This window comes from Nannospalax galili, unplaced genomic scaffold (assembly GCF_000622305.1).
Source record: "Nannospalax galili isolate Female #2095 unplaced genomic scaffold, S.galili_v1.0 scaffold662, whole genome shotgun sequence".
Classification (NCBI taxonomy): Eukaryota; Metazoa; Chordata; class Mammalia; order Rodentia; family Spalacidae; genus Nannospalax; species Nannospalax galili.
Window position 1 is genome coordinate 470984 of NW_008347190.1, and position 24585 is coordinate 495568.

The 24585-nt window shown below is 45.0% G+C and overlaps 1 protein-coding gene across 2 annotated transcripts in view; it reads right to left on the reverse strand.

Moving 5' to 3' along the window:
• The window catches only part of Zfat (zinc finger and AT-hook domain containing), a 185856-nt gene that overhangs the window by 40118 nt on the left and 121153 nt on the right, over window positions 1-24585 (reverse strand). For both annotated transcript variants that reach the window (XM_017800788.2, XM_008843705.2), the window contains exons 11-12: window positions 10534-10672; window positions 928-1046 (exon numbers count right to left, since the gene is read on the reverse strand). In XM_017800788.2, the coding sequence (XP_017656277.1) occupies window positions 928-1046; window positions 10534-10672 (258 nt within the window). The remainder of the gene's footprint in view (window positions 1-927; window positions 1047-10533; window positions 10673-24585) is intronic.

A 24585-nucleotide genomic window follows, 5' to 3' on the forward strand; every position in this document is an offset into this window, starting at 1 on the left:
TTGTCATTTTAAGGTGTCCCCATTAAGTTCTACTGTATATAATAAGTGGATGTTGAATTCTGTCAAATGTCTTTTCTGCATTTATAAAGATGATTAGTTCTTCCCTAGTTCTATTACCAGGGTGAGTTCTATTAGTATATATCCTCCTACTGATCCATCCTTCCCTTGAATTTCAAAATAATCTCCACATTGCAATAGTGGTATTACTATTACTATTACTGTTACTATTACTATCGTTGTTTGCTGTGAATTATTTCAAAGCCCTCACTCCTAACTATTAGGTGCTCAGCTGTGGGTGACTGAGACCTGCTGGAGAACAATGAACACTGGTGGTGTCTGGAAACAACTGTGGTTGTCTCAGTGGGCGGTAGGGGTGAGGTGACGCTACTAGTGTCTAGAAGGAAAAGGTCATAAATGCAGCTAAACATCCTATAAGGTCCAGGAAAGCTCTCCACAACTAAGACTTATCAAGATCAAAACATCAGTAGGGCTGAGTCTGAGAAGCCCTGCTTTAAGTGACTGCAATCAGTCCACAGTAGTGACACCTGGCATTTGAAAAGAAGGAAAGCTGCTGACTTCCATAATGGTGCCTGGTTCCAATTCCTGAGGGAAAAGCCGAGTCAGAGGGTAGGGCCAGGAGCCTTTCATAGAAGCAGGTCTAGAATCAGGAAATGGGGCTCTTCCCAGTTTTCTCAGTGAGCAGAGCAACACAGCCCTCACTTTCCGTTCTGCAGGATGCGACATACAAAATGGGGTTTGTGAAGAGACATGAAACATCAGAGCTGACACTGCAAACATTCACAGAAGAGTCTTAATTCAACCCAAGGCTGCAGATGTTTTCCAACCAACACATCCAGTGCTGGCGAGAGTTGACTGTCGCCTGGCTAGTCACATGTGTCAAGATCATACTACACTCTAAGATGTTACCTCCCATTTGGGGTCTCCATCAATCTCCACCACCTTCAAGCCATGTTTGTTCTTCAAGTGCCTGTTGAACTCCCATTTGGTGCCATACACAAAGCTGCAGACAGGACACTTCAGACCACCTGCAAGGGCACACAGGTAAAAGGAGGTGTTCACAGCAAATAAAAGCAAGGCCATTCCTCTGTCTAGGCAAATGCCTTGGGTCTAAAAAGTGCATGATTTTGTCTCTAGCACTTACATTAACCCAAGCTTACCTTTGTACTGGACTATAATAACAACAGTGTATATGCTTGTTAGGGTTGAGCTTTTAAATCCTAATACGCTTTCCTTATTTGTTAATTTGCCTTTGCAGAGCGCCCAATACCTGCCTGATATTTCAAATGCCACAGAGAAATGAGTAACATAACCCATGACCAGGTAGGTAAGTGGATAAAATCAACCTTTCATGTTGTTATCTGTAAGTAACATTTTTTTTTTTTAAAGTCACTGGAGACCAGTGGCTGCTTTTGTCAATCTCCTTTGCCTCCAAATGCTTAAAATCAAGAGTTAGAGTTTCAGGTCCCTTCCATGAGAAGCTAAGTCACAGGTACAAATTCTCCTGTGAGTTTCCTAGTAAAGAATAAATTAAAAAGCTGGTCACATCCCGAAGTGTCACTGTTTATTGAACTGATTAAATTTTGCACATGTTCCAGAAAGTGTTTGGACGCTTTAATTAGGAGGATGTAAAACTCAAGGTAAAGAACAAAAAAACTAAGGTCACAGAAAAGACTGTCTCTCTAAAATTGTACCAGAAGCATCACTAAACTGGGGACTGGACCCTAGCCTCCTAGGAGGAGAAGCAAGCTCCAGATGCAGGGGCCAACTGTGGTCCTGGTGCCGGGTACCCAACTTTCCAGGTCAGAGTTGAGTCTCTATATGGGGCTGGACCCAGGCAGTTGGCAGCCTCACTGAAGCCCCCCAGTGGGTTTCTGCAGCTTGGTGACTGTGTAGTTCCAGTAGTGCATGCTCCCATACTAAGCTCCTGGCCTTTCCCTCTCCTGCCACCTGCCCTAGTCTGCCCCATATTTCTTCTACCAGTCGGGTCTCCTCTTCATTGCCGCACTTACACCATGTCCTGGGATCTCGGAATCATGGGCAATGAAACTGAACATTAACCTCATAAGGAGAGTTTGCCCACCCCTTTCTTTAACTAGTCTCTACTCTCTTGGTTTTGTTTGTCCTTGAAATGAAATGTTAATCTAATACTATCTTGTGAGCTCTTTTCATCCTATCTCCTGTCATGGCAAGCTGTGCCCCCCCAGGCCCATATCTGACATAGTGCATGCCTAGATCAGTCATTAAGTCAATGAGGATTGTTTATTTCACTCCTAGTAGCAACCACCACCACCATCACTACTATCACCACCACCACCACCATCACTACTATCACCACCACCACCACCACCATCACTACTATCACCACCACCATCACCACCAGCAGTAACACGTCCTGTTTGCTAGGCACATGTCAAACATCCTAAACAGGAGTCATGCTTTCTCACAACAGCCCAAAGCTGGCATGATTACTGTATTTTACACAAAGGCTTCGGACTCTGAAGTAACATTTCCCTTAACCCCAGGCAGGGACCAGCTCTACTTCTGTGTACTAAACAACAATGCTGGTCACATTTTCCATCAAATTGTTCCTGGGTAGTATGACTCCCTCAGTCTCCTTTCAAGATCTTTCAGACTCAGAACCTGTACCAGTGCCTGGTCCTTTGTATACAAACAGGCCATTTCACAACTGACATGCATGCTAAGGGATGTCCAAAGTGACTCACTTCTCTAAAACCCATGTGAGCTGAGCAAATCACAGAGATGCCTGTATTTAGGCAGCAGAAGAGCTGTGCTGATGAGTGGATATATCTCAGTCTGCCATATTTATTTATTGCTCATTGGCACACCATGGAAGGAGTAGAGGAATTCTGATCTGATGGTGATTTTTTCTGGACAAATTTTATAAGAACCAGAAAATCTCAGAGGGATACACTGCACAATTTGATCCTCTTGAAGATGCAGTCACAGTGCAGGGCATCTTCTGAGGCAATCCCATGTCAGTGGGATCTGCTCAGAGCACCCTATAACTGGAGTTCCTGTCCGTTAGCTGATATGCGGCTGACTCCGCTGTCATTAGCACTGGAAGCCAAACGTACTTCCCCTCCCACCTTCAGCTCAGGGCTCTGGCTCTGCAGTTCCCTGATCCTGGGAATGTGCAAGAGCAGCAGGGGCAAGACAGGAGGGGCAAAGCCAGGTGACACCTGTCATCAGAAAGACTGGAGAGGGACATCAAATGCTTACACTCCAAACGGTCTACAAAAGAGACACTTGAAAGATGCTTATTTTCTAAATCTCAAGCACAATGGGCCTTCCTAGTCAAGATCAAATGGCCTTGTTCTTTTATAGCCAGGGGATAATTAATCCTCTTTTTAACCTTTTTTGTTATTGTTTACTAATCACCTGTCCTGCTGTCTTTTCCCAAGATCATCTTCCAAACACCTCCCCCAGGGAGGCCCTCCACCTTGGCCCTTGGCTAGACTGACCTGCTTCTCCTGGAAGGAGTTAAGCACAGCACTGGCCAACAGCAACTACCTGAGGTCAGACAGAGGCTTCACAATGAAATTGGAGACTCCTGATGTACTCTGTTACGGAAGCTAATTTAGGAAGAAAAGCATCCTTATATTATGTTTCAATTGAACTTAATGTGGTAATGCCCCCACAGTAATTAAAACTTCAACCTTTGCCATAGCAACTTTAATTAAAGAACAACAAATAGAAATATGTAATCTAGGTTGAATGTATAACTATCCTAGTTAATTGACATCAAAGCTGAGGGAAATAATTTCTATTTCGATTAATTAAATTCTTAGCAATGTACAGTAAAGGTCAACAAAAGACTTGATGAGTTACAGTCCTGGTACTAAGTGCTCAGCTGAGCTGAGCCAAACCACAATTTTCTCACCTGGCGCGATTAACCAGGAGAAAGGAAAGAAGTTCAGGAGCAACTCTGGACCTATCAAGCCATCCCTATCATTTTATAGAATGCAGTATATTCTAGAAGATTTACAAGCATTCAAATACCAGCCTTCTTTATAGTGTCTGACATTACGGAAAATTCAATTTCATGTTCCACAATATAAGTCCAGGAATGGCACGGAACACAAAGCAGGCAGGCAGATCATGCTTGTGAGACCCAAACAGACTTCCTTACACTCTGAGTTTCTTCTACTAAGGTGAAAACACCAAATCGCATATCCTTATGGAAGCAACAGAATGCATTAGGTAGAACATTAGGTCACCCAAAGACACGGACATCCTAAGTCTTGGAACACAGAAACACATTACCCTGCATGGGAAAGAGCTTATGCAGCTGTGGTTCGGCTGAGGACACCATGGCATCTGCTCAAAAGACTCATTATCCTACTATAGAGATACTTGCTCAGCCATGTCTGTTACTGTTCTTTTCACAGTAGCTAGGGAGTAGAAACAACCTAAATGTCCCTCAACTGATGAATGGATGAGGAAAATGTGGTACATTTGCACAATGGAGTTCTACTTGGTAGTAAAGAAACATGAAACCATGAAATTTGTAGGTAAATGTGTGGAACTAGAAGTTGTTACATTAAATAAAGTAACACAGACTCGGGAAAACAAGCAACATATATTCTCCCTCATTTGTGGATCCTGGTTCTTTAGATGTGAGTATATATCCTGATTTAACTGCAGAAGCCAGGAAAATGGAGAGGAGACATGGGGATGAAGGGGAGCAATGAGCTTGACAGAAGGGGGGGTAGTAGGAGATAAGTGTTATCATGGGAGAAATGAGGAAAATGGGGATATTTTTAACTGGGGAGGGAATGGGGGGATCCAGGGGGAAAGGGGAGAGATAAATGATGCTTACATGGTATAAAAAACAGAGGGAAATGTATTAGTCCAATAGCCTACTGGAAAATTCACATGTAATAGAAAATCGCATATCCTTATGGAAGCAGCAGAATGCATTAGGTAGAACATTAGGTCACCCAAAGACACGGACATCCCAAGTATATGTGTGTAACTGAAGGCTATAGAACAAAACACAGAGTGCCAGACATGAGAAACTTCCCTTTGAGTTGTTGGGTAGTCCAAGACACTCCCCCAAAATCACACAGGCTATTGCCACAGCACTGATTAATTGCCTCCCAGAACTTGAAGGTAAGACCCTATTGCTGAAGACAGGCCATACTTTGGACACAAGACTTGGAGCAATGGAGCTGGAACTGATCTGGAAGCTTCCTCCCTGAAGACTAGCTCCTATACTATCAGAAGACATTATACAAACTGCAAAGGTAGACAAACAATCAATGATCTTATCCAGCTGTTAGTCTATGAACCACAACAACTGGCCCAGCAAATACTTTCTACTGTTGCAATAGTGGCACTTATGTCTTGGGAGTAATCAACAGCTGTCTATTTTGACTTAAGGCCCACTCAGTGGGAAGGAACACATGTATGGTACTCTAAGCACAGCCAAATACACATGGCTGGAGAGGTCATAGAGCCTAGAGAAAAACCATCATCTGTCACATCCCTAGACAATGTAATTTCTTACTATATTCTAAATATGTATCCTTACATTTACAGACAAATGTACCTCTCACCACTCATCAAAGAAGCTTCTTTCTGCAGCAGATGGAGAGTATTACTAAGTTCTACAACTGGTCAAATGCAGAGGGTAAGCATCTGTGAGGTACCCAGCCCTAAGTGACACATCTACAATTGCAACCTCTACATCTAAGGCTCGGGGAACATAGTGCAACAGGGGGTGGAAAGAATATTAATGCATCTCTCAACTCTTACCAATGAAATGGCCAAAGTGCATACAATAAGAGAATGCAGAATGCTTATCCCTGAATAGGGCACCAATATCAAACCTCTGCTACCCAGAGCTTAGGGACCATTGTAAAACGGGGGAGGTGGAAAGACTGTAAGAGCCAGAAGTGGTTGATGACCACAAGAAAACAGTTTTCCAGATAGCTGGGAAGTTACTCATATGAGCTCACAGCAATGGTGATAGCATGACAAGACCCACACATGCTCAAGCCAGACAAAATCCTAGTATGGGAATAGGGAGGTGAGTAAGAGGCCCAACCTTAGCTGAGGAACTATTGGGAACCAATAACTACTGGGAGAGGGAGAATTGGTTTTCTTTAAGGGTGTGATTCTAGATAGGTTAACAAGGCTCCATTGGATGTACACACAGGGACAAAGAACATGAGGGGACAGAAGCTTGACTTATAGACCTTAATATATACTGCAGGACGTAAAATCTGGCAGGGGAACTATAATAGAGTGCACATAGAAAAGTGGCATCTAAACATGATCCAAACATATCGTATGAAATTTGTAAAATTTCAATTTAAAAATGAAGCCTCCTCTTTGACGTGCCTCCTGTCACTGACTTTCTAGTCTCAATTACATATCCTACTTCAGTTAGTCTAAAGCTGGGACCACAAAGAGGGCTGAGCCACTGGGAGAGGAAGTTATGGCCCTCCTGCCAGCACCTTGGGCTCAGGTGGAAAGGCTGAATCCTTTCATCCATAGCAGCTGAACAAAGATCCCTGGAAGAAGCTGCTTAGGCCTAGCCCCCAAATTAGGCAGCAGTGACAATAAAATCACTCAGTTTAACATGGAGTTTCAGTGGCATTAGGCTAGATGAACTATAGGAGCTCAAGAGATATGTGCTTAAAGAAATGTGTATACAAACACAAACACTTAAGCCATTTATCAAGTATTTACTCCAGGTCAGGAAATATCTGGAAAATAAGCTGGGGGTGGCGCATGCCTTTAATCCCAGCACTTGGGAAGCAGAAGCAGGAGGATCTTTGTGAGATTAAGGCCAGTCTAGTAAGTTCCAGGCCAGCTGGGGCTACAGAGAGACCCCTGAAAAAAAAAAAAAAAAGAAGAGATAATAAGATCTAATTTTTGCAACTACTGTTGAGATAGGTATTAGAAGTCCACTGTGATGATTCTGAATGCAAAACAAAGCTCAGGGAAGAAAAGTAGTCCAAGAGTCACAGCAAGCAGAGACCCCAGTCCAAGCCTGTGTGACTCGTAACCCTGTGCATTCCAGAGAATCCAGAGAAATGGAGATCATGCTTTGAGGCCCCTGGAAAAATGACTTTTGCTAGGCCCTACCTTTAGCTCACTATACACCTCTTAGAAGGAAGCTAAGGCTTCATAAAGTTTGGCACCAAAGCATCTAAACATCTCACTGCCTCTGATTTGCTGACTGGTCTTGGAACTTAATTAGGCATATTTCACGGGGCGGGAGGGGAGGACTGAGGAAGCAATCTGACTACGTCTTCCTTAAACAGCATGGAACATACTGCGTGAGATAATGCTTCAAACCTATAAATAAGTGAGGCCTGAGAGGAATAGGCCTTCAAAATATGAGATGCACATACAACATAAACCAGTAATAAACCGTTATGTACTCGTACTTATAAAAAGTCTAATGACCAAACGGTACCAGAGCTCTGAGGGAGTTACTATATACTGGAAGGCCTGTTGGCAGGGACCTCATAGTGTCAATCCTGTGCCCTTGGGAGCAGAGCCACACTGGTGCCAGTGTGCACCAGTTTACAAGTCAAATAATGCACACATCACTTCCCAATGTCTATGCGCACAATAGCCAGCCACAGTGGAAGTATTTGTACCACAGGGATTAGATTCTCCTCCCCATTCCAGAACAGGTAGTTGCTAAAAGCTTCCTAGTACAACTACTCACAGATGCCCAAGCCCTGCTGTTCCTGGTTGTCACTGAAGACAACCCAGACCATGTGGAAAATACCAGGGTACCATTCCTCATAAACGTACACAGAACACAAACATGCGATATGGGAAGTTTCAGGCCTGTCTGACCTCTACACTGATACTGTACATTTGCACCTTTCCTAGAATGCCTCTGTTACAGGAACAGGGGAGTGTCTTACAGCAAGTGATGGTCCTGCATGTGTCCCAGTGCAGTGCTTTTTAAACATGGCAGACAGAGAAGGAATCCCTGCGTTTGGTTTTAGCAGTCTGAAAAGTCAGTTTGAAAGACCTATGTATTTTTTTCATATATTTTATTTATTATTTTTATTTTTTTATGTGTATGAGTGTATTGCCTGCATGTACGTGAGTGCACCGTGTCATGCAGTGCTGCAAAGGTCAGAAGAGGGTTTCGGATTCCCCTGGAACTGGAGTTAAGGATGGTTCATAGCCACCATGTGGGTACTGGGAATCGAACCTGGGTCCTCTGCAAGAGCAGTCACTGCTCTTAACCACTGAGCAATCTCTCCAGTCCAATGAAAGACCTATATTTTAAGCATGGCTTTTGATATTATTTCAATACATCTTCCTTCATATCTATGAGTTTAATTATAAAAATCTCATGAAGATGTTTTGTGACGAGATATGGGGAGAATTACTTAATCAAAAAAGATTAAAATTTCCAGTGGTACCAACAACCCATTTCTAAAGAAATGTGTCACATTCTCTTTTGTGCTCCCAGATATAAGAACAGCCTTGTGAGCCTTGTGCTCTGAGATGGCAAAATCATGCTGAGAATCTACTGGCTGTTTGACTTCAGAGACTGTTCTCTCCCAAAGAACAAATGCCTCTTAACAGTCAATAGACACTTCAGTGTCTCCTTCTTCAACATGTCCCGGAAAGGGATGGGGGAAAGGGGGAATGAAGATATATGAAAACGATACATATCAAACATTCCCCTTCAAAGATTAAATATAAAATCCAGGTCCTGCCAGGAAATGCCAAATGATCACAGAGAACCTTAGAAAGTTAACAGAAAACTTAAGCATAAAACAGTTCAAGTTCAGCATATTTTTTGCAAGGTGGTGATAGAAGTCTAGAAGCACAGAGCAGTGATAGCGTCATCAATCAGATCCCCAGGCCTGTCCCACCAGACACAGTAAATGTCTGTTTCCTGCCAATCTAACCCAAGAGCGTGAAGGATGTGAAAACGAGGCTCTAGCCTCCCACTCCTTATTCATGGTGACTCTAAGTTAATTCATTCTTCTCCCATGATTCCTTCACATGATTGTCATAAAAAATGCAACGGGAGGGGGCTCTGGGGGTCAGCTCAGTGGCAAAAGTGCTTGCGTAGCACACACAAAGCCCTGAGTTTGAACCCTAGCACAGAAATTGGGAGAGGCAATGGCTCGTGAAGTCTGAGATACTTTCTGAAAAGTAGAGCTAGGCATGCCACGGTCCTGCATGCCAAGTGCCCTGTCACTGCATCATCTCCACCCTCATGGTAGATGCTGCTGTGCAAGCGAGGGCCCAACATGGACTTAGGTGACTAAGGCCATAGAGCTGAAGAAGAAGGACACAGATCTGAATGAAGATCCTCCCTCCCTGTGGCAGCATCCTAATCTCAAGTCCATAAAACTGCTGCATAAGAAAATGCGAAAGTCCTGCTTTTTTCTCTTGCACACTGACACCTCAGATGGCTGGCTCTGAAATGATCCCGAGATTTCTAAGCTGCTCATCTATTCCTGTCCAGCTCTGCCACGGAATGCTGTTAGATACAGACAATTCATTTGTGTTACATGGAGATGCATCTCTAGGCGATTACAGCAAATGGAGCTTCGCGCTGACTCAGAAAACGGCACATCCCCAGCTGTGCACAGCTCACGAGCCTCCATCTGTTAACCTGGGACAGGTTTCTAAAACTGTCCTCAGCCTCAAATATTCACAGGCAGGAGGAGCAACTAAGGTCACACACTGTAATCATTTTTAGTTGAATTGCTGGAATGTAGACAATAATATGATGGCACTTCTTTATGTGGTAACACAGGCACTAATCGTCTTCGGTGGGAACGTGTGTTTCTTTATTGAAAAACACAAAAACCCCAAATAGAAAAACACCCCAACCTCTCAATACTATTAGAAGTTTTCATTTATTCTCACTGAATGTTCTAAGATGTTTTTCAGGATGAATCATTAACCTGTGTACTCAAAATGCTTTTATAAGTAATCCCTCAAAAGTTCAACTTTTAAATATATTTATAGTAGTATTAGTTATAATTTTAAAAAAGAGAGAAGACATAGAAACTCCATCCTATTCAGTAACAGAACTGTTAAGTACTTACATTCAATGCTGTATTATCAAAAGCCCTTAGGAGTTATAACTAGGAAGACTGTACCAAAGGAAAACAAAGTGTTCCTGCCAATCAATGTTGAATACAGAAAACAAGCCCCAAACTTTCCACCATGCAAGCGTTAGGCGCAGACGCAGGGTAGGCAGCGGCATGACAACACTGCTGTGGGGTAGCAGAGATCACAGCTTCTCACTGCCACCTCTCTGTCTCACCACTGTTGTCATAATATGGACCAGGCATGAACCGGTGCTTGCTGGTGAGTAATGGGGATGGTTCGGAACAACCAATAAAGAGGAGGCACTAACCTGATACTGAGTTCACAGGCTGCAGTTAAGGTTCAAGAGGCCAGCGGCCGGCCTATTCCACAGTGTGAGTAGCTCAGACAGTGTTCCAGGAACCCGTTTGGTGTTGGGATGGCCCCCTCACCTACCTTGCTGGATGAGCACTTCAGCCGCCAGCTCCCCACGGCCCACATTAGCATACTCCTCATTGGGGTGCTTCCGATTGTAGTGGCGCTTCAGAGAGCCAGAGATGTTGCAGGAGTAATGACAGTGAGCACAGCGGAAAGGCTGTGGGGACAGGAAGGTGGGAGCAGTGAGCCCTGAGGTAACAGGCGTGCCACTTCCCCTGGTCCCCTTTGCTACCTGCCCTCCTGGTGGGCATCTATACCCGAATGAATGCCCATGATGAGCAGGTCTGGCACTCTCTACCACTTGTGAAAATGCTAGAAAAAATGCTGCCCTTGGGAGCCGTATCTGTGCAACCCCAAGTGGCAGGCAAGCTGGCCCCAGAGTTCTCGGCTAAACAAGTTTGATCTCCTTATTTCCGATGGTTTTTTTTTTGGCCTATCCCAGAACCTACAGCTCTCATTCAGGAATATAAATAAAAAAGCAATAGGCTAATCTATGACTATTTTAATTGGATGCTATTAAAAGCATCTCCTGTCATAATCAAATCCTAGGTCCTCTTGTTATTGTAACTAAGACTTCCTTGGCAGCCTCTCCCTATCAGCACCTGCACATACAGTGCCAGGCTGTGGGGAGGTCTATCTGGCAACAGCCACTTGCAGCCTGACCTGGGTAAGACAAGGCACTTTTGCAATAAAGACAGCCCTGTATGGTCTCTTGTACACTGCTGACTCATGGAAGGAAGGGAAGGGGTCCCACCAGGCCCTTAGGGAGACTGATGATACCCAGTCATCGGTTGAGCAATAGCTGTACATGTGGATCACCGTCACATGACGGGCTCTTCCACATACCAGTGTCCTATTCCACAGTGCTGTGTAACCCAGATGGTGCAACAGGAATCCCTGTTTGGTGTTTGGGCCCATCTAGCAACAAGAGCTTCCTGGCTCATCAGGAATGGAAGAAGAGCACAGGACAGCCCCCGTGACCTCAATAGCTGGACAGTGCAGAGGCTCAGACTGAACGCGTTCAATGGCACAGGTGGAACTCCCCTGCAAGAGAACCTCACACAAGTCACAAGGCATCTCTGAGCTATCTCCTCATCAGGAAACCGAGGGTGATACCTACCTTGTTAGAGCGAGCTGAGAACGAAATGGGAAATGGCATAACAAACCGACAGCGACAAGGATACATCAGACACACCTTTAGTAGCAATTTTCCCACAACTCTCTTGCATACCTAGGAGCTGATACAGCACTGTGTCTGTGAAGACCACTGACTCCCTAACTGACAGATTCATCCATGTTTTCACCACTATAGCACAGAGGAGCTAAGACAATAACCACAATGACTTAACGTGGAGCCCAGCAGAAGCAATGTGATGTCGCCCTGCTCTTGAGTTTCGACAGCCTTTCAGTGGCTTCTTCCCCTTGGTGTACACACGTGCTCAAGTATTACCACAGACCAAGAGACAGAGACAGCCAGAGAGGAGGGATGGAAGGACATACATGAGGGGACTTTTTGACTAAGCCCTCTTTTCTGCTTCCCCACCTGGTCTCTTAAAGAACACCTTCTGCCTGTGGCCTTCATTCCCTTCTCAGGGTTTTGGGGTGTCCTGGCAAACAGTTACCAAAGGTTTGGCCAGCACCGTCTTGTCAGACCCCATGTCCCCATCTGAGACAGTTGGTGCCACCTCCTGGTGTAACAGGACACTGCAGCAGGTTACTGGACTCTTAACTGACAAGATCGGGCCCCAGGCCTGACACTCCGGGCTGTCTCTCTGCCTGGGCAGCTATCTTGATACCTGCTCCGTCTTTTTGCTCTGGATCCCATAATTATTTTCACGCTATTGATCTGAACATCCAGTGTGGCCTGTCTCCTACCCACAAGTAACGAGAGACAGCCAGTTGTCTTCCAATTCTCTCCACTGGGACATTCCTCAGACATAATTCAAAGCAATTTCATACTCACAACTTGCTGCTTAATCAGCTGATCTTTCAGACACAAGAAGATGGCAGGCACTATCACCACTTTTACCACTCAATCACTTCGGAATGTCACTGACCTCTAGAATCTGCCCTTGTCCCTCACTGCCTGTCATTCCAGTCCAGGGAAGGATGTCCTGTGAACGCTACTGTTTTTTGTTCTGGAGACCGAATCTACGGTTTCCTACTTGTTAGCCAAACACCTCACTACTGAGCTACAACTCCAGCCCACTCTCAATCCTTGAAGGGAAACTGTTGTACCCCAAGAAGGCCATTCTCCAAGAGAAAGACAAGAGCAGTTAATATGGGACCCACCCAGCTCCAGAATGTGCCAGGGGATACCCTACATCAAAAGCACCTTGGGACACAGACTGCTTTGCGTGGCGCTGCACGGTACCACATCCCTGTGTAACACAACCCTGGTGGTCTGACCCACAGAGACTAGAAACAAGGCAAAATTGGTCAAGCTTTCTCATGTGTCAACTGAGCTGAGAACAAAGGTCTAAAACTCCATATGGGGTTATTACAAAGTTGAAACAAAAGTCATACTGTGTTCTAGTGCTTTCCTCTCTAAATAAGCAAATATTATTAACTATTTTTGAAAGTTAGCATTTACAGACATCAAGAAAAGAAATTAGGAATGTTATGCTGCCCACATGGGGTGGTCAGTGAGCAACAGCTAGGGGAAAACAGGAAGATTTAAAGTAAGAAATGGTCCTGTAAACTGAATTCAGGCTTGTGGCAGTAAGTCCAGCCTTCATGGGGGAAAGCAGATAAACTGTCTCCTGGGAATTTCAATGCCTTTCAGTTCCACGCAGACTGTGTAGAAGAACTGCTAATGAAAGGAAAACTGGCCAAAATATATGGAACAGGAGGGAAAATACACAGACAAAGCTGAGTAAGAAACAAGCTCCAAGCTACAGATTTTTATCACAATCTTAATTCTTGAAGTTGGAAGGCCTGGGGAAGGAGGAGCAGCCTACCCCCCCCCACCCCCCAGAAGATTCTGCCACACCATCCCACACTGACTGAGGCTGTTAAGCTCTGCTTTTGATACAGGGAGGTCAGCACTGGGCTGCAGAGTTCTTTCAGCTGAAGATAGACTTCCTTCCCCGGGCCTGTTTCTGCTCCCTTACAGCCTTGCAATCATTCCATGAACTCTAATGGGGTCCTCTGTTCTAAGCTATGGTAACTGAGCAACAGCTGGGCCTTTCCAGCAAATCATGATCTGAGCTGAAAGGCACTGCCAAGGCTCAGCTGGGAATTCTACAGGGGCTGTGGCAGGGTAGGAGGCAGGCACAAGAGAATAAACCATCCCTAAGCCACTGCTAGACATGAAGTCTGGCTGTGTCACTGATACTGTGGGTTCTGAGATTTCATCTTCGAAACATCTATCTGCTGACCTCCTGCTGCAAGCCAGACACTGTTCCCTGACCTGGAGTTCCTGTGATGAATGAGGCAAGCTTGTGATTCCCTGAATATATATGAGCTTCCAAAGATTAAACACTACCTAGGCAAACTAAATCTTAAAACTTGGTTTCTAAGCCAGATACTCACAAATGGAAAATGACACTGGACCTCAAAAGAGTTATTTATTCAGAGGTTTCAGACCAGAATCTGGCCCAAGTGTTAGAGGGAAGGCATAAACTGGCAGACCAGCATAGCCCCCTTAGAACAAAATCTAAAGTTCTTACTAAAGAACAACAACCAAGTGAATCAGAAAAAAGACGGCAAGCCAACTGTCACGCTTCTCCTGTTCAGTGTTACACTGGAGTTATTAACCAAACTACTGAGATCTAACATCCTAATTATTGCTGTTTTATGTATTTGCTGAGAACCAGATGCTGGATAACTTTGTCTTTCATGGATAAATTCAATCTCACAATCTCACACTGGCAGGTATAATCACTGCCCTCATCTTACCAACTGGCAAGGAGACTGAGGCTTAGAATGATTAAGGATTGTGCCCAACACCTCAGGCTCCTAGTCTGTATTGGTTTGGAGACCCAGGCAGAGCCAGTGAAAAGACATGATTTAGTATTTTACTGGCCATGATTTCCTAAGCTGCTCTCTTCCCCATGGCTCCTCAGGTTGGTTTTCCAAGATCTCCTAGGCTTGAGGCAGCGAGAGTTAACCACCAACTAATAACAGTAGGGGAGCCATGGTGGGCTGAGAAAAACAGCGGCCACTGCTGGATTACCACTGTGGGGCAGAGTCTGTGAATACAGAGAAATGACGTCAGGTACTAGCCAGGTCAATGTATGGCTGTGTGGGCAAAGTGACATTAGGCACCGGGAACCAGTACCAACGGGATAGGGTCAACTCCATATTTTAAAGTATCACTCTGGAAACTAAACAAAGGATGGGCTGAATGGGGCAAGGGTGGAGGCAGGAAAGCAAGCATCCTGGTGCTGAGTGGTACAGACAAGAGACACTAGATACAGCCTCCAGTGAGACAGGAGAACAAACACATGTGCAAGGAGGAGAGCATTTAGGAGAGGAAGAAAAAATCAGATGGACTCAGTGGTTGAGACGGTGTGTGGCGTGAGAAGGAGGATACTAAGCGCCTCAAGTGCAGGGCCATTTATGCTTCCAGGTGAGACAGCACAGATGGAACACCAGTTCCAAGGGTAAGAGCCTAGAAAGTGCACACCCATGGACATCCAGGAACGCTGCTCACAAGAGGGGCTGGAGCCATGTCTAAAAGACAGAAAAAAGTTCCAGGGTATAGATGAGCATCTGGACACCGACACCTGGCAGATACCATATGACTGAATATGTCTGTGCCAAGAGAGTGTGCAAAGTGAGGCGAGGAAAAGCTACAACACAGGGGCAGTCCAGAAAGATGGACAGAAAGGAGGGCAGAGAGAGAGGGCAGGGAAGACTTAGAAGCACCTAGAGTTGTGGGGTTCGAGGCTGGCTGTCTTTCATGGTTCAGTTCTAGTGAGTCCACTGAAGAGTTTCAGGAACACGGTTAAAAAAAAGTTGACAAGAGGGAAAGTGGAGCATGAGTAAGCGTTGGCATGGGCCTGTTCTCACTGTACTGATAAAAGGTACTTCCAAAGTGTGTTCACAACCCACAATGTAAGTTGGAAGAAAAAGTACAATTGAATTCGTGAGGCAGTAACTTTATAAGTTCTTAGATTTATGTCAAGAAAAGGCTAATGTGCTTAACCAAGTACTTCATGCCAGTTGTGGATATTCTCCCAAAAGGCTCATGGACCAAAATGGGAACCTCTGTCTGTTTGAGATGTGCCTTCTGTATGCACAAGATTGACAGTACCAAACGACCTGAGTATGTAAAACCTGGGATCACAGTTTTATCACCTGAGTTTGACACTATGGAAGCTGCAGATCTAGGAAATTGATACAGAAGGCAAATCAGATGTCTGGCACCCTGGTGTTTAAACACAGGAAGAAAGCATGTAGTTGTTACCACCTGCATGAAGTAAACTGGCTGGTACTACCAGCACTGTCAGAATCTGCATTATTAGAATGTGAACACATTCACGGCACAGAGGGCTTTTCACAATGCCAGGTTACCACTGTTACATCAAGCAAGGTCAGGTGGATGGATGGACTAAAGCACGAATCGACCAGGAGCCAGAAGATGGGCTCAAATGTTGACAACACCATTAATTAGCCATGAAAACTCCATTGCTGTGTGTTGGTGTATGTGTATACACAGCACATACATGTTCATCTGTATGTAGGTGTCTTTGTATGTGCAAGTAGAGGCCAGAGGTGCTATTCCTCAGGAGCTGTCCACCTTGTTTTATGAGGCAAGTTTCTCACGGGCCTGGACCTCGGCTATTAGGCTAGGCTGGCTGGCTGGCCACAATGTCCCAGGGCTAGGATCATAAATTCATACCACCACACACTGCCCAGCTTTCTTCTTTTCATTGCTTTTAACTCCTTGCCTATTAAATGGGAAAATAAACCTTTCCCAGCCCACCTACCAAGATTTCAAAGACGTAACAAAACAGAGAGCAGGACGGTCATTTGAGAAATATGGACTACAAGAGGCCTCACTGCACCTGCCCCCAACCAGCTCACTGAAAGCTGTCGACCCTTGTATCCACAGGCTCCATTTCTGGGGACTCAGTCAAGGATACAAAGTACATTTCACAAAAATCTATATTGAATATGTGCAGAGCTGTATAAGAGCTTTTAAACTGTATACACTTCATTAGGTAGGTAATCTAGAGGTAACATATATGGGAGGATATGTGTAAGTTATGTGCAAATACTGGGCCATTTTATAGGAGGCAGTTTTAGTTGAGTACATGTAGACTGCAGTGTCTATCACCAAGCAAGTCCCTCAGATGCTGAAGGTGACTGTGTTTACATTTGCTATGGTCAGCTGAGGCTTGAGAAACCTCCGGGTGGATATCCTACCAAATCCCCAAGCAGAGAACATTCCTTTCCTTCTATCCTGGGGAAGGCCTCCTCTCCCTACAGCCTGACGCTCTCTAGGATAGAGGCCTACCTGCAGTCCAAAGCCTGAGGCTGGTCCCCACTACCCAGCAGCTTGGTTCTCCCACCATGCACAAAGGCTACAAAGAGTCCCACCCACACCCCCTAAAAGTGCATGACATTGTCTCTGTTTACTGACAGTGACTCATGCATGGTATATATACTCCTGAAAAAATAACCAAAGGGGCTGGAGGTTTGTTGTTTGTTTTCCATGGTACTGGAGATTGAACCAAGGAGCAACACCCAAACCACTCTAAAGACTTCCATTATGTTGTATTTTAACTTCGTTAGTCATGTGGTCAGTTTGTATACAATTTCTCAGCAGTGACCGAGCAGATTGGAGAATTCTGATAAAAGTGGGTTAATCTGACCAACAAATTTATTCTCAAAGGTCACAGCATTTCCATGAAGTATTTCTGAGGGACTGCATTTAGAACATAACCAGAAAATGGCACATATAACCAAAGTAAAAAGAATTTACAAAACAAATAAGAAAGCAATATTGTGGTATATTTATACAATGGAGTTCTATTCAGCAGTAAAACAAGATGAAATAGTGAAATTTTCCGGTAAATGGATGGATCTAGAAACTGTAATACTAAGTGAAGTAACACTGACTCAGAAAAACAAATGATGTATGTTCTCCCTCATATGTGGCTCCTAGCACCAAATCCTTTTAAATTCCAGGTCCTTTCAATAAGATGATGCTATACAGCAGTCCCTTCTGTGTAAAACAACTACCTTCATCATGACTTTGGCTGAGCCTGATCACTAAACATCGTCACAACTGGGCTTGTTGACAGTTGTGCTCATTCATTAAAGGAGGGCCAAGCAGGGTCACTGGACCCTCACCTGAGTATCCAACCACTCTTCCCAGCCAACTAGTCCAGCCTTGGAAGACAAAAGAAAAATGGGAAGAACCCAATAAAGGGATGCTGTTGGAAGCCCTTGTCAAGAAACTCTAATGGACTCTCATATTAACATTTGAAAATTGCCCTGTTCTGACCTTTTTCTAGTTCCCTGTCTAGAACTTGTAATGCTAATAATTACTCTTGCCTTTACTTCTCCTTCACATCTCCTATTCAGGATTCAAGGACTTTCTATTCCCCTTAGAGACAAGCGTTATGCAATTTGGGAGTCTTTTAGATAGACCCAGTGAAGGGGCACCCCAATTGCCTCACCCTGCGTCCCTGTTCAGCATGAAGAAGCCAAAGTAGTCTGCATCCCTATTCCCTATTGGCAATTTGGGTAACCCCTTCACAGGATGGCGTGATAAGAATAGAAGGTAGGAATTCACTAGGCAGTTAGGGTAAAAAGACCCCAAAGAAATGTAGCCAGTTTCTGGGCTAAAAGTCAAAATGTCCTTGGGCCTCTTAGCAACATACTCTGTTCCAAGTCCAAAAGTGTCAAAAGTATTTGGGAGCTTGTATCTAGTCCTTAAAAGATTTTATGGTTACCTCTTCAGAAGGGAGAATGTTGGAGGGGAGGGAGTGGGCATGGATTTGATCAAAACACCTCATATGCATGTGTGAAATTCTCAATAAAATTCTTGAAGAAAAAAAAAGAAAGAAAAATGAAGAGACAGTTGAGCAGCTGTTTTTACTGGAAAATAAGTACGGAAGAGAGGCAGGGAGGAAAGAAAGAAGTCACAGCCATGAGACCCATGGAACACAACAACCATGGAAATGGAACTGCAGAGGCCGCAGCACGCCCAGCAGGCTGGGATTCACCTACTGAGGCTTTCAGGTCCCCTGGCTGGAGAAGCTGGAGGACACATGCAGCACAGCATGTGTGCTTAGAACGCTAAACAGCAGAGCTCCTTCCAGCCACAAGCAGAAAGAAGCTGACTCTCCACCAGCAATCAAATGGACATAAACACATGTTAATTTCACATCCCAGAGTGTAAGTATGCATTTCTGAATTTTCTAGAAAGAGCAAGTTCTCATTCTCACTGGGGCTCAGTACCTAGGAAACCTAGAGTTAACTAAGCATAGTTGCCAAGCAACTGTGATCAGTGTGTCTGTCCACCTAACCCCCAGGCCTCCACAGCTTCCATAGCAGAGTCTACATCAGAACACACTCCTCTGTGCTTCCTGGTAGCAGCCAAGGCTGGACTTGGCTACTGCAAAGAAACTGACGAATTAGAGTCACAAGCAAACACACTGTTCTTTCTTACCAGCATATGTCTGAGTAAAGAAAAAAGTTCAAAACAAACATTCAGAGCTTCATGGATGGACATATGGTACACAAGTCAAACTGCAGCTGTCTAGAGAATCAAGGGGAAGAGAGGTAAGAGGGAGGGAGAGGGTATGGAGGGAATAAGCTCAGTGTGAAAGACATAAAAAATTTGAAAAAAATAAGACACACATATTGATAGGTAAAAAGTTGGCGGAGAACGAGTGAATGGATGATGAGGCACCAAGGCACCGCTAAATCTCCATCAAAATAGGGTTTATTAGCAAAGGAACACATGGGACAGATTCCCTTCTGGGCAGGGAAAATATCTGCCCGGGTCTTGAGCTGGGGTCTTTTTAAAAGGGAGGCTTCTGCTTCCTGCAGAAGGCGGGAAGATGTATTTTTTTTTTTAAGTTGGGGCGGGGGGCAGAGTGGGAGAGCAGGACTGTTAAAACCTGTCCTCTTCAGAAATCAAAGGGGAAGCCTGCTGTGTTGGCCAAACAGTGGAGAAAAGTCTGCTTCTCTTGACTTCAAAGACCAAGGTGCTTATCAGCTAGGTTCCCTTTTCTCTGGAGCATGAGAAGTCCTTGGGATCCTGTTGGTGAGGGGGCAGGGCTATCTGAACCTTAACACCAAGGATCTTCCATATATACAGTCATATGTAATTAAGATAAAAAGTTGAAAAAGTGCTCAAGACTAGGTGAATTTGCTTAGAGATGCAAACATAGATGGTGAAACTATAAATAAAATTTAAGAAGCAACTCTCAGTGAAGTCAGAGCAGTAGTCAGTCTCAGGATAGAGAATACATGGCCTCTGCAAAGCCCCCACAGATGGCATCTGATGACAAGACAGTCCATTTCTGGGCATCAGCGACATGACTTTCACTATTGTCCCACACATCCATACTATATACAGTAGTCTGGACAGTCATTCAATTTCGTGGTAAGTGAAGGAAAGACCCAGAAAAAAAAAATGACAAAATGGGGACATGTGTGACAGCACCGCACAAGGTCTTTCTGGGGATTGCCAACATTCCTATGAGCTACCTGGAGCGACAGAGCGTCCGAGCGGCTGTCACTGTCACTATGAGCAACACTCAAACACCTCTACCTCTCCATGAAAATGGATCTTTTGCTGCTGTAAATGTGTTCCAACATCCACCAGAATCCAAAGGGCCCAAAAAGTAGATGACAGCCAGAGTCCAGGGCCTGAGAGAATGCTATGAATCTACATAGACCACTTCCAGTCAAGTTCCACAGGTGCCAGGTAGTCCCAGATAATGCTAGTCCTTCCCTATGGCCTTGGGGGTAGGCACCTATAAGATTTATGACAGTATTTCAGCCACTGGGAAAACCCCCATGAGAAGATGGAGTTTTTTTCATTAATGTCAGAGGAAGTCACCACTCCCCTCAAACTCAAGCTAGCACCAAGTCACCCTGAGCAGATGGGGGTGGGCCAGGGGTATGGCAGGTTCCACATTAATGGGAACTTTGAATTCATCCTTATCTCCCTCCCAAACCTAATTTAGTTACTACTAACACCTGTGAGGCAAGTTCATCTGCTCAGAACCTAGAAAAGAGGTGAACTGGCAGCTCTTTCAAGGTGAGGTCTCACTTGATTTTCATTTCTGGAACGTGGCTCAGGACAGATACTTCTGGGACATGATCCCTAAGATCTGTCCAGAAGAGGTCTCTGGTCCACGGCATTTCTTACCACCTCTGACTGCCAGGACTGTCTGGTGTCAGATAAGCTTGCACTCAATCTGAGTTCTGCCTCTCAAGAGGTATGCAACTTTGACAGTGTTGCTCACTTTATTGTACAAATTAGTGGTAACAAAAATAGAAGGGCCTGCATAGAGAAGTTCACTAACTTATCACTGATGGCTCAAATGGACATCCTGGTGCAGAAGGCATCATCTAAAAGAATGGAGCACAAGCCATTCCCTTCACCTGAGAATCTGCACTTGGGAGTTTGAGTTTCTCTGTTTATGTTTGTGGCAACAGAAGAGGTCAAGGGGAGCTCAGAGTCACTGGAGGCAACAGTGGTCTAAGGGCTCTTTGATCTCTCCTGCATGCCTGTTACTAGAAGGAGGAGATGTTAATATGCACATTTTGTAGATCAGGCCCAGGAAGTGGAGGTTTGCAGAAGGTCCAACAGTCACCAATCAAAGTAGGCTTTCAGCTATGGGTGGACTCCAAAGCTCATGCCCTGTCACCCTGTCAGGGGATACACTGATGGCCAAGGCCACTGTGAGTGTCACTTCAGGAACAACCTCCTGTGGCTACATCAGCTGGACAACCTCTGCAGCTTTCTGTGACCCTGTGCTTTCTGTCTTATAGGTAACTTTGGGTTTCAAATCCCAGCACCAACACGGTAGTATTATTTCCACAGTAGTATTTCTGACACCTACAGTTCTGGTAGCACAATCAACTACTTCTTTCTCTTCTCTCCCTACCCCTACCTTGAGGACCTGGCTCTGTACAGCCTCCTGTCCAGAGTGCCTGTGAGCCAGCAGCTTCCTATCACCACCTCCAAGCTTGCAGATCAAAGAGTTAATGCTTTTGCAAAACCCATGATTGATTTTGATTGCATTTCCATATATTTCCAAAGAATACACCAGAACCAAACAAGTGCCTTTTCACAGGAATCCCTACTGAAACAATAATGAAAGAAGGCTTACTGTGCCCAACAAAAGAAAACAATACACTTACGGTCACCCCTTCTTTGCAGAAAAGCAGGCCCTGGTGCACCGGCTGCACCTCTTCTGTGAACCTCAGCACCAGCTAGGACCTGACTCACAGCAGATGGAAGCAAGCCAGTTACCTAGAACAGAGCATCTCCATTCCAAAGCACTCCCACAGGCTTCACCTCATTTTATCTTTGCAATTCTCCTCACTGCTGTGAAGAGGAAGCAGGAAGACCTGAGAAGGGGAAGGAAGACCTGCAGGCTTGAGACTACACAATGAACTGGGAATGAAGAAAGAACCCAGCAAGACCCCACAATAGAAGATGTGTGGAATCCTGGGCCTCTGTGGTTCTGAGCTCTTGAAACAGCTGAGTCCAGTCTCTACTTAGATGCCTGTCAAGATGACTCTCTTACCCTAAAGACCTGAAGCTTTGAGCTAGGACTGTGGCTCAGTTGGCAGAGTACTTGCCAAGTATGTACAAAGGCCTGGGTTCCAGACCTAGGACCGCAGAAATAGGACATGGTGCCACACACCGATAATCCCAGCAGTCAGACAGTGGCAGCAGGAAGATTGGGAGCTTAAGGTCATGCTCAGCTGCAGAGCAAATTTGAGGGTGGCTTGGGCTATGTGAGACACTTTCAGAAGAAAAAAAAAATGATAAAAAATGATCTGCAGGCTGTGCTTACTCACGTAGTCCCTAAGTGCTGCTTGTATCCTGAGCATAGGACAAAAAGGAAACTTGGTATCTCACAGAACCTACATCTTAACATAACAAGTGTGTCACTTGCCAGATGTCACTAAACCTACAGAAACACAGCAGGAAGGTCAAGACCTGAGGGAGGAGAGAACAGCACAAAGGCTGAGGAACAGGACTGACAGCTGGTGATGGGGACAGGGACGGATACTCCACACTGGGTCTGTCTGGGGACAGGAAGACTGAGGCTAAGAGGCCAGCAGGGGTTTGCAGCCATCAGAGGGATCCTTGGTTTACCTGTGAGCTTGGCCAGAAGCCAGGGGGGCAGCAGCTACATATGCAAATTCATTGCATTGTCCTTCCTGCTTTTGAATTCTCTCATAACCAATATTTCTCAAAGTCTGCTTCACAAACAAGGGCTGGGAGGTGCTTAGGGGAAAAGAAGGGAAGGGAGCTCTGTGCCACATAAATACCTGGATCCCCCACTATCACTACATCTGCCAACATCCTGTGGAACTTCAACTCTGCGGGCACACTGTAGACAACACTGCTTTATCCATCCTCTAGTGGGAGCCTACCTGTCTCCCCAGGTGAAGTGTGCTTCCTGAGGACGTGCATCGAGTCTTCAGATTCTACTGGATATCCACTGTGGCCAATGGAGGACTGGGAGCTAGCGGCTCACAGAACAAGGTGTGCAAAACCAAACCCCTGCTGGACCAATGTGCCAGAAGAATCTTCTTTGCACTGGAAAGAAGACATCTATCCAGTGTCATCCAGTAAAGTTCATGACCATCTTAGAAGATTCAGGCTGATGACAAGGGCTGAGACTGAAATGTTTTACAGATACACAGTGACTATCCCAGTCTACTCAGTGTCCAAGAGCCATCTTAGTAGTCTACCCAGTGTCTGAGAGTCATCTTAGCAGTCTACCCAGTGTCTGAGAGTCATCTTAGCAGTCTACCCAGTGTATGAGAGTCATCTTAGCAGTCTACCCAGAGTCTGAGAGTCATCTTAGCAGTCTACCCAGAGTCTGAGAGTCATCTTAGCAGTCTACCCAGAGTCTGAGAGCAATTTTAGCAGAGCCATGCTCAGGTGATACACCCAGTAAGAGAAACACTGGCCACCAGTCAACAAAGACAGCAAGCACATCCCCGGACTGGTAAGTAAGTCACTCAAAATAGAAAAGTAGGCATTTCTGTAAGTGAAAAGACAAGGGTAACAAGTCATGGTACAGGTGATGCTTGTAGGAAGAATTCCCAAAGCACATTTACATCTGAAATCTGCCTTCCTCACTTCCTTCTCTGGCCTGAGCTAAGTGGGAAACAGGAACCACAGGCACAGGGAGTGGTGTTTAGAAGTCCTTTACTCTGCCCACCTCACACTGGCATGTACAGCAAGAGCTGCAGGCAAACAGCATCACAGGAGACAGATGAGAAAATAAGAAGACAAAACAGGCTAGAGAGATCAGTCGGTGGCTAAGAGCACTGGCTATTCCTACAGCTCGGCACCCCCATGGCCGCTAACAACCGTCTAGAACTCTAGTTCCAGGGGATCCAGCACCATCTTCTGGCCTCCTTGAGCACTGTACAACATGGGTACACTTACATGCATGCAGGAAAAACATTCATACACACAAAATAAAAATAAATTAATGAAAAAAAATTTTTAAACAGAAAGCAACACAGAGGCAGAAGCAGAGGCAGGAAAAGCCCCGCGCATCATGAGGGGACACAGAAGGAAGCAGGGCTTCCTGGGCTGTGTTCCTGATGACTGGCCCTGAGAGAGACACTAAAGATTATACCCCTATCTCTTCAGGAATTCCGTCACCCAAGGCTGGGACTCAGCTCCATCCAGGGTCAACCACAGCAGTAACAAAACCAAGCCTAGGCTAAAAAGCTGAAAAGAAAGAGCCAGATTTTCATCTCACTTAATAAGCACAAAGCTAGCTCAGTTTTAAAATAAGGCCAGAGACAAATTAAACAATTTAAAAGAATAAATATTTTAAAACTATCAGGTACCACAAGTTCAAAGATGGCTTGCATTCAGGCAATTAACTCATC